The following is an 11371-nucleotide window of genomic DNA, read 5'->3' as shown; positions in this document are numbered from 1 at the left end:
TCTGTTAGGAAGGAAGGAAGGAAGGAAGGAAGGAAGGAAGGAAGGAAGGAAGGAAGGAAGGAAGGAAGGAAGGAAGGAAGGAAGGAAGGAAGGAAGGAAGGAAGGAAAAAAAAGGAAGAAAGAAATACCCTGAGGTCAGAGTCAATGAGAACATTCTGTTTTTTTATTTTATTTTATTTTTTAAAGTGTCTTTTTCACTTTTCTTTGATCACTAAAAAATATCTAGTCTCATAGTTCTAGGAGACATTAAACAAATACAGGACTACAAAGGTAATTTTTAGTACTAGTGATAATGTGTTCTGGAAATCAGATGATACTCCGAAGCTCGGATATATTAACAGAGTCTGTCAAGTGGTAAAGGACAGTTAAGCTGATTTAAGTTTGGTCTGTTTTCTAGTGCGGGTGGAAGAATATATATTTTCTGTATGCTTAAGATGCTAGCGATTAACACAATGCTCTGTAAAAAATATTCCTTAGCTTATAGGAATGATTCAGACTTGTGCACTGCACATCTGTGAATTCGAGTTTGGAATGTCTGTGGAATTATATTATATTATGGAGGCACCAGGTGCATACATGCAATTAACACCAAATTGCATTTTACACATAATGTGATCAGTAATGTCAAATATGGTAAATATACTGCTTCTGCTGCCTCAAAAATCAACATTTACTTTTGGACTGTAGAATTAACTAAGACTCATCTGAAACAAGAAATTATTTTAGTCATTACAACTAATTTACATGGATTGTTTAAAACAATGTGTGGAAACAGGACATGTACTGTGAAAAGCTATAAAATTAATAAGATATAATAGCTTCCATTGTGATTAATGTAGCTGATTATGATATTTACTATTATTTTAATATATTACTCTTTAGCTCAGAAGTCCTAGTAAAAGACCAGGATCCCATTGTTGTCTGCTTCAGAAACATTGAACAGTTTGGAGAAATCAGTATCTATTCCAAAGAATTCAGTCATATTAAGAACGAGGATAGGTGGATTAGCCTAGCCAGGTATAAATTACAAAACCAAGAAGAAAAAAAAAACACCCAAAGGAACAAAAACATCTTTGGTCACTGATATATACTGAGACAGTAGAAGTCAGCCTTTACAAATTTGAATTTGGTTCCAATTCAGGGAAATAATCAGGCTATTTGTGTTTATTTACAATTTGTTTAAACTTGTGCAAGTGCTTTTTAGTGCTTTTTAGTGCTTTTTTTTTTTTTTTTTTTTTTTTTGACAGCCTTATGTTTTGAATTTCCTGTATTCATAATGCTTGAGCATTCCTAAAACATTCTTTACCTAAGGCTGTTGGTTTGTTCTCTGAGCCTTAAGCTAGTCATACTATGATTTGAAATGTATTAAATTAATTAACTTTGTTTATCTATTAACTGTACTAATCCTCTGTGGCCTACAATATTGGAGACGTATCCCAAATGTTTTGGAACAGCTGTGAGCCATAAGAAGAAACGTTTGCTTTACCTAAATTTGACAGCTAGTCTTCTTCCTTTTCAGAGAGATTTTTTGAGATACGTTAGTGCTTTTGCTATTATTGACAACACCAGAAATGCATTTTCTAGCTTATTCCATAGCTATGTGGATTTAAGGCATATGTCAAAACAAAACATGAAATGAACAAAAATGAATAAGGAATGAATGAAGTAAATGTAGTTCACCCTTGATTTCTCTACTGGTGTTCAGGATTTCCGAGGGGTTATGAATGAAACAATTGGGATGAGTGTATTTGAGTTTCAAAGAATTTAAGTGTGATAAAGAATATATATTTTCCTCACTAACAGTAGTCTTGTCTTTGGCTTTAAGTGTAAACTTCATAAATTCACAATGTTTTTTATTTGTTTGTTTCAAACAGGAAATTATGTGTGTGTGTGTTTTCCTGGGGGGGGTGGGGGGCTGGGGGTGGGGTGGGAATAATAATAAAAAAATCTCATTGCTTAACATCATAGTTTGCAAACTCTCTGGAAATATTTATTACTGTATGTAACTTTATGCTTATCATGAATCACAGAAATCAAATGAAAACTCAAAGTTGGAGGGTACCTCTAGAAATCCCTTCTTCTTATTAGAAGAGATCTGCTTTTCTAATTGAATGCAGGACCTTAGATTATTTTATCCAAGGCTTTGTCAAACTGTCTTGAATATTTCCAGTGAGCAGATTCCACTGCTTCTCAGGCTACCTATTCCAAAGCTTAGAATATACATTTATATATATATATATATATTCACACAGAATTTTCCTTCATTTTTCTTCCTTTCTTACTTTCCCTACCTCTTGTTCCATCATCTCTTATTCTGTCACCATGCATCCTAGTCAAGAATACCTTCAAATTATCTCTAACCTATTTAGGTAATGAAAGAATGTAATAGAATTCGGTGTAAGCCTTCCTTTCTGTGGGTTGAACAACCCCTTTTCCAAAACTTACTTTGTAAGTTAAGATCTCCAACCCTTTGATCACCTCTGATCATTTGGACCAAAATGGAACACAACATTCCTGCTATGGCCTGAGAAGTGCCAAGACACTCTCCTGCCAGTCAGTTCCCAAGCCTGTATTCCCTGATGCTTGGGATTACTCTGTCCCAGGATAGGCTTTGTATTTCTCTTTGATAAGCCTCAAACAATTCTTGTTAGCCCAACTCTTTAGCCTCTCGAAGTCTCTTTGAATGGTAGCTCATTCCAGTGTACCTATTTGTCCTACCACAAACTTAGTGAGGACACTTTCAATACCATTTTCCAAACAGCATATCAAGATATTGAACAGTATCAGATCCAGTTCAGACCTGTGAGGCACTCCACTCATGCCCAGATGCAAATGTGGCCTCAAGCACCACATTTCAAACTCAATGCCTTAAACCAGACCTTCACCTGTAGGAGCTCCATCTGATCAGTACCAGCATGTCTTCAAAGATATTTTGGGAGACTGTGTCAGGAACCTTGCTAAAAGACCCATATTGATGGGTCTTTATGAATGTACTTTTTGTATGTCATTCTAATTTTCACAAAAATGTAAGTCGTGATCTTGATGAAGTAGTTCAAATGAAGTGACATTCCACCCTGTGTTTTACAGAAGGTAAGAATAAACATGTATAATTGTTTTTAAGAAAAGTGATTTGAGACCACTAACAATGGAAAATCAGAAAAATAAAAAACATGGTTGTTAAAGGCACTGACAAAAACAGAAAATAGTGTGGTAGAATTAGCAATCTGTTATTTTTGTTGGTGGTGGTAGGTTTTTTTTCTTGCCATAAGGATTGTGATGGTTTAATTCATATGTATTTGATAGTGCTCTCATAAAATACATAAAAACTGGTCTTCTGATTTATTTATTTATTCCTTGGAATGTAATCTTAATTAACTTTAATTTTTCTTTTGAGCCTTTTTTGAGTTAAAATCTTGCACGGGTGCAAGGAAACCTAAGGCATTGTCCATGACAACCAACTACTTTAGAAGCCAAGAAAGAAATTGGATGCGATCATTAAAATAAAAAATCTCCATTAGTGTATCAATAACAGTGTATTCTGCACAATTCTTTGTAGGAATTTGACAGAATTTACCTGGCACATTTTACTGTGCAATTATCCAGACTTGCCTTGTATCATAAGTTCTGCTTCCCTGTCCTTTAATCCTTGTTTATTTTGGCATTCATCCAACATCCCGATATTTTCCTAACTTTGTGCTCCAGAATCTCACTACTCAGATCTTTGTCTTTCCTAGCCAGTCCTTTAGGACAGAGAATTAACATATTACTAACAACAATTCCTCTTGTTTCTAGCTTCAAACGTATACATAGCATCAGACTAACTTAAAGCTTTTGCCATGCTTCCTTTTGTGATCCTTGACATGCACAGTTATCTTCCAATAATCTTTAATGTATGAATGCTGAGTATGTCACTGACAGTATCCTCTGAATGTCACTGAGAACTTCTATTTTATGCACCAGCTACATGAGTTTCTTGATTTGTTTAACCTTTTCATGTCCAAATTCCATTTTAGTTAGTTCTCTTATTTTTCTTCCAGTGAAATTCAAATGTTGCAAGGCAGCTTTCTTACTGTTCTGCATTGTCTTCAGCATTACTGAGGGAACACAAGCATGATAAATCATGTAATCACAGGTTATCTTATGCAGATATCATTTCCGGTTGTTTTCAAGTTAGGTTGGATTTCTAGACAGTGATTTCCAGTGAGATGAAACAATATGGTGAACTAACCCAGATATATAATACACTTCCTTGATAGAGTATATAATTTGATTAACTGGATTTATTTGCACACAATGAAAGAAGATGAAAACATAATGTAAATTGCAACATCTGCTTCCATCATGATGAATGACACAGTCATAACCACCAGAAGCATTATGCACATATCAGAGTGTCATTCTCTTTATTTCAATGTCAGATGGGCTCCTGATGCTTTTGATTGTTCTGGATTCTTTAGTTTAGTCAGCTGAGTCTGCTGAGTAGGTTGCCACACAAAGTGGAAAACCATTTATGTTTATATTTTCATGAATCAAAAGTTTAGTTTTGTTTTCTCATATAAGCATTCTCTCTTGCGCATAAAACAAATCTCATAACCTTTATTATAAATTTTTTGTAAGAATTTTTGACCACAACTTAAAATCTAGTGGTCACAAATACATGGGCTCTTTTCCTTAGCATAATTTCTGTTCTGCCCTTTAGCTTTTAGGGATGGAAGAAAGCAGTGCAAAGATATTGTAGCATTTTGCTTACATGACAAAACAGAGATTACTGTGCACTTTCTATCACCCTTGATAGCTTCGCAGAGGAGATCCATGTGCACATTTTTTTTAGTCTTTGCGTTACCTAGAGTCTCAGTGTATCATGTTAATACATTATTTTTTATTTTTATTTTTTAGTATTACAGTAGCTATGCTATACTATGCAGAGGTTTTCTCTTATTTTGTTTGTGACTTTTGCTCCTTAATTTTCAGTAGAAGCTGAGGCATCATCCTAGCTGATTAAATCAGTCATCATAATATGAGCACATTCTATCATTTAGAGGGTATTGTCTTTTTTCACATGCTGTAATGCTTCAGTAGAGAGCAATCTTTCCCCTTGCTAAGAAGTTTTTATCCTGGCAATCTTTTTTGCAACATAAATGTAGAAATATTTTTTGCAATATTAATGTAGAAATACTTCTGTATTCTGTATGCTCATTCTGTATTCTGTATGCTCATTCTTTCCTTTTTTTTTTTTTTTTTCCTTCAGCAATGTATCTTACAGTTTACCCATATTGTTTTGTCTGCCATTTTTTTGTTTGTTTTTTATATTGCTCAGATTATTTACAGTGGTTAAAATTTTTGTTTTGTGTACTGGGGTAAAGATTGTGTGGCAAAAGGATTAAATGATAATATGGGCTCTTAGCAAAATTTTACAAATATTGGAAAACATTCATTTTCCATCTTTTCTGCATTACATAGTGATATAGATTCCTGCAGGGCTGATGTGTATTGCTTGAAGTATTTTATGCTGCAGTACAGTATTAAGTGCTTCAAAGAATTATTTGTCAAAACAAACCCAATGAAGAGAGACCATACCTGTTTGGTCTTCTTAATTTGTGCGTTCACAGTATATTTTGAAGTAAGATGATCTCCTCTTTTGTTGTTACTAAAATCTTTTGCAATCAGTTGCTTATCTTGCTCTGTACAGGTCAATGAGTTAATGCAGAGTCCTAGAAGTCTTCAGTTTTGTTAACATTGACACTAGAGTTCATTAAAATCCTTGATTTGCTAAGTCCCCAGGCAAACTGAAATAAGTCTTGGACTGTATCTCAGCAGGGTGACAAAGTCATCTGTTCTTCTGAATAAATGCTCTTTTAATTCCACATACACTGCTAATTCTCATTTGGGCAGAATTTATGGCTGCCGATGAGCTGAACTTCAGAAAGATTTGTAGTGCCAATCTTGGTTAAGTATCTCCACCGGAGCTGATAGCAAAGTTATATTTAAGGCTGACATTAGAAGATGAAAGATGCCTTAAAAAGTCCAGTTGTACCATTCCTCAGGCTGTATCTCCACATTTTATTTACTGGGCAAGAGTTAACATGGCTGAACATTTTCTGATACATCTAAGTTTGAAACTTTATTAAGCAGATGGGGACAAATGTAATATGAAATGGTCAGTCAATGCCTTCACTTTATCCAGTAGTTATCATCTCTTACACATAGTTTTTTTTTTTACAAAGCTGAGGTAAGTTTTGTTGTTGTTGTTGTTTGTTTGTTTGTTTTAAAAGTTTTATGTAGAGAAAGGCAGCTGGGTAGCAATACTTTTGCCAAAGTGTTGTCTCATTTGTCCCAGTCCTCTCTCTTTTCTATAACACAATAGTGCTTTGCATTCAGGGAATATTAAAGCAGAAGACATGTACTCACCTTTAGCTGTCAATTTATCAATGACAAACTAGTATTAGAATGACCAGTGCGTTACTATTTTTAGCTAAAATCCTTCTCCAAGTATTTTTGCGGTGTGTGATGGATAAAATGGTTATTGCCCCCTCCCTCATAACTGTTTTTTCCATAATCTGCCATCTGTACTTGCTTTGCTTACTTCAAATTGCTACACTCTGCATTAGGTTTTTAGAAATGCTCAGGAGTAGCGGAATGATTGAAATAAGCATGATAATTTTAAATGTGCCAGAATCCAAGAGATCCTATAAAACTCACCAACATTGTTGATGAACTTGGTTATAGTTAAAGCCTTAATAGTTTTCCACTGACTTCAAATATTTGTAGGCCTTCATCCTAGACAAATAATAACATATAAACAATATATATAACATATAAACAATATATATATAACATATAAACAATATAAACAGATAAACATTTTCTTGAGAATCTGTCCAGCTGCTTTGTTTTCCACAGATGAGATGAAAGATACAGACACTCTTAGAGGCATCCCATGGTAAAATCTGACATGTAGTAAAATGTGATAAGAGCAATTTGTAAACTGAGAACTTACATTCATTCTTACAAGTGTTTTATTGTTATTACTGTTATGTCTAATATTTGTCTTTCAGAAATCCAAAATCTCCACTTATGACAAGATGTGGGCCTTCATGAGTAGCAGGAGGCAGTCAGTACTTGTTAAAAGCAACGAAGAAGGTATCCAGCGTGTGCTTACCTCTGATTATGCATTTTTAATGGAGTCAACAACCATTGAATTTGTCACACAGCGGAACTGTAACCTAACACAGATTGGAGGCCTGATAGACTCAAAAGGGTATGGTGTTGGAACTCCCATGGGTAGGTGATATGTCAACCATTTGTTCTCTGTTCATTAATCTTAGTTGCTGTAGTAGTACAGAAAAGCTCCAATATCCTATTGCTTTCTCTACATTGCTAGCAATCCCTCATTCTCTTTTTCCTACCTAAAGAAAAATACTACATCTTTTATCAATAATTTTGAACTGTATTTCATTTTCTATACAGAAAAAAAAAAAAAAAAGTTACCTTAGATGAAATTGGACGTTTTCATATGATGTTTCTCGTACATCATGCCAAAAGAGCTACTGAATTAACTTTTTGGAATATGCTTTTGTAGAGAAATTCTAATACTGTAAATGTTTTCTAGGTCAGGTGTTCTTGTCTGCATAAAAGAATTTGGTTGCAAGATTAGAAGCCAACAGCAGACACTTGTTTGGTTTCTAGAATCTACAGGCTGGAATTCAATATGTGCTGAGGTTCTGGGTTCCTGTTGTCTGCAGTGATTGTTGAAGGATCTGAAGGATCAACACACTGAGGAAGTGTGTTGAGGATCTGGCTTTAGATTTCGGAAAAGATAGGAATAGAAAATGCTAAACTGTGTTAATTATAAAAGTACTGACAAAGGGTCTGTCAGTATTGCTCAGTGATCCTACTTAATATTGTAATATTCTTCCACTGACTTTTTTGCAAGGCCAATATTTGTCTTGTTTTAAATTTATTTTTAAGGAGAATTTATCATTTTGTTGTTGGTATGAATATGTTGTTGGTTTTCTCTCAAATACATCTAACACTTGTTATTGATTTTATCTGTGTTAATAGTATATAATAAACCATTGTGTAGGTGAAATGGAGTCAAATACTTTAAATTAAGAACATGATAATGAAGGTTAAGAAATAAACATTAATTACTAGAATATCTTGCATAAAGAGCTATCTAGTAATACCAAAGATAGGTCTCCCTGTATGTTGTAGATATTTACTGAAACCTTAACAGCATCTTTATACTTTTAATGATTTCAGTATAGTTATGAAGTGGACATCTCCTGAAGAAATTATGATTCTGTCCATTCTGTCTTTGAACAGTTAGTTGTTAGGAAAATATTTTTAATCGATATACCGCTTCTTTCCATCTTGCTCTAATATGGCTTCTTATATTGCTGAATATGTGCTATAGCCATGTAAGCACCAGACACTACTAGACTCCTGTCCCATTGTTATTTTGGTGCTTAATATTTTCTGAAATATAAAACATGTTTCCATTTTATTTTGAAGATGAAAAACATCTTCCAATTAGACTTAGTATGAGGAAAATTAAATTTTGCTAAGTTTAAAATCCTTGAATAGGCTGCTTGAAAACTTTTGAAGTATCTGAAGCAAGCCCAAGTAATGGAAGTGTCCATGGAAGTTCCCAAGTGATAGGAAACTGAAAAACCAGGCTGTTTTTAATTGCTTTTGCTTATGTATAAATTGGAGAAGCAGCATAAACATCAGAGAAAACAGATGAAAAACAAAGATAAAGCCATAACCAGACTTCTAGAATAACCAGTTAAGTTTCAGAGGAATTATTGGATACAAAAGATAAGACAATAGGTAGACTGTCTTTTGGGCTTTGTATCTTACTTTATTCAGGGAGAACAGGCACTACATGTACATTATTTCCCCATTAACTTTGGCTCATATCAAAGACATTATTCATCTCTTAAACATCTGCAAGATTTCAAGTAATAAAAAATTATCTGGGTCAAGAGAAATAGTGGTGTTATACAAAAGGATGTCAGCTGACAATTTTCTTGAATAAAAACAAAACAAGTAGAGAACATACCTGCAGGAACCATAGAAGGAGGTAAAAGAAGACTTGAAACAGTGATGAACTTAGCAAAAGAAATTAAAATAAGCTCAGTAAAACAGTTACGGTCTTCATAAAAGGAAATAGAACATAAAATATAAATTAAGATTTTCATAAAATAAATTAAAACAGCATCTGGAACTTGCACAGCTAAGAATAAGAGATTATTCCTTTGTTTGGGCATTACCAACAAAATGCTATCCAGAGGCATGAGCTAATATTCACAGAAATTTTGTATTTTGTATGTTAACTGTATAGTCTCAGAGTAAGGAGATTGGATTGCTTCTGCTAAAAGAAGGCATACTTCACACAGATTTCAAGGCAAACCTTTTGAAGAAGCGTTTCTACAGTGCCTTTCAGTTTTTGTGAAATATATTGCTCTGTTGAAGGTAAAAAATCTTACAAAGCTGAGTATAATGTTAATTAGTTAGTATGTTATAGTTAATCTCATTTCTACAGGAAAAAATGAATTTTAGCATTGTTAAAAGATCTTTTGGCATAACTAAATCTACAGAGATATATATTATTTCACGATTATGGAAGATGCTTACGGACATGAAATTTAGTAATACCTTTGTAGAGTCAATAATGCAAAAGTAACTTGCCAGGTGCTTGGAAAATTGTAGTGTAATGATTTCACAAGCAAAGTACATATCACTACTCATGCTTTGGGAAGCTAGTCACTAACACATCTTGGAACAGAAAGTTATGAAACTATTTGTTCAGACAGAAACACAGTATCTGAAAACTATGGATGTTATCTCCCCAAGTTTACAAAAATATCCAGCTTATCTCTTGGAATAGTGGCTTGAAACAGCATGAAAAATCAATTTTGTAGAATATGTTTGTTATAGACCTTATGCCAAATACAGTAGAATGAGTATGGTTGCTTTTGCTGAACTTTGTCAAAGGAAGTTCCTTTTGAAGGCTAACAGAATAATAGTGAGAACATAATTTGCTTTAGTCTAAGTAGCAAGAGAGCAGGAGAGATAAAAAACTTTCCTAACAGAAAAACAAGCCAACAGAATAGTTTATGATAGAATAATTGTTTGGAAAATCCAAACTTCTCCTCCACTGTGGGATCCCTGCCATGGGATGCAGTCCTTCCCAAATTGATCCTATATGGGGTTCCCATGAGCTGCAAAAGGACAGCCTGTTCCACTGAGGTCCTTTCCATGGGCTGTAAAGGAACTTCTGCTCCAGTGCTTGTAGCACCTCTTCACCCTTCTTCACTGACCAAGGTGTCTGCAAGGTCATTTTGTACTCCCCTCTCCCAGATGCTGTTGCATGGTGTTATTTCCCCTTCTTAAAAATGTTCTCACAGAGGCACAACCGTCATCATTCACTGGCTCAGCTTTGGCCAACAATAGGTCCTTTTTGGAGCCAGCTGGAACTGGTTCTTACCTAACATGGGGCAAATTCTGGACTCCTCACAGAGGTCACCCTTACGTCCTCAACCACAACCAACCAACATCTTGTCACATAAGCCTAGTACATAACAAAATGCCCCCTCTACAAAATCCCCCTCTACTCTGTAGAGGGGGACATTCACCTCCATGGACCTGCTGGCCACATTTTTTTGATGCAGCCCAAGATATGGTTGGCTTTCTGGGCTGCAAGAAATTTTGCCAGCTTGTGTTGAGCTTTTCATTAAGTAAGACTCCCAGGTCATTCTCCTCTGGGTTGCTCACAATGAATTCTCTGCCCAGGCTGTATTTCTGCTTTGAATTGCCCCAGCCCAGATGCAGGACCTTGCACTTGGCCTTTTTGAACTTTTTGAATGAGGTTCCCACATCTCAAGCCTGTCCAGGTCTCTCATGATGGCATCCCTTCCCTCCAGTATGTTGAAGTGTACTTATTTTGCACAGTGTAATTCAATTCAGCATTTTTTTTTAATTAAGCTTTAAAATAAATATTTTATTTTTGGCAAATCAGAGCCAAGAGAGGGGTTGGCTTTTTTTTTTTTTTTTTTTTCCAGTTAGCTTTGTAGCATGTAATTATAATGTTTAGAGTAAGCACATTTTGAGGACAGTATTCATATAATTTCATCAGACATAGAATCTAGAAAGAGTATTTCACGCTCCACCCCTTTATATTAAAGAGTTCATTGCAGAAAAAATGGGTTTCAGGCAATAATTTATGATCTGCTATTTCATATCTTTTCTAGCAGTATGATTTCATAAATTATTTATAAGCCATTAATAAATATGGTATAAAACATTTCTTCTATGCCAGTGAGAGTTTGCTGGATTCAAATGCACTTTAAACAAACAGTGTAATCAG

At 34.6% G+C, this 11371-nt stretch overlaps 1 protein-coding gene across 1 annotated transcript in view; it reads left to right on the top strand.

Annotated features, from left to right (window-relative positions):
- The window catches only part of GRIK2 (glutamate ionotropic receptor kainate type subunit 2), a 377958-nt gene that overhangs the window by 338373 nt on the left and 28214 nt on the right, over nucleotides 1-11371 (top strand). The window contains exon 13 of the mRNA XM_035320853.1: nucleotides 7056-7281. Coding sequence (XP_035176744.1) covers nucleotides 7056-7281 — 226 coding nt within the window. The remainder of the gene's footprint in view (nucleotides 1-7055; nucleotides 7282-11371) is intronic.

This window comes from Oxyura jamaicensis, chromosome 3 (genome assembly GCF_011077185.1).
Source record: "Oxyura jamaicensis isolate SHBP4307 breed ruddy duck chromosome 3, BPBGC_Ojam_1.0, whole genome shotgun sequence".
Lineage (NCBI taxonomy): Eukaryota > Metazoa > Chordata > Aves > Anseriformes > Anatidae > Oxyura > Oxyura jamaicensis.
The sequence above is the reverse complement of the archived record's forward strand: the minus strand, read 5'-3'. Positions and strand labels throughout refer to the sequence as shown.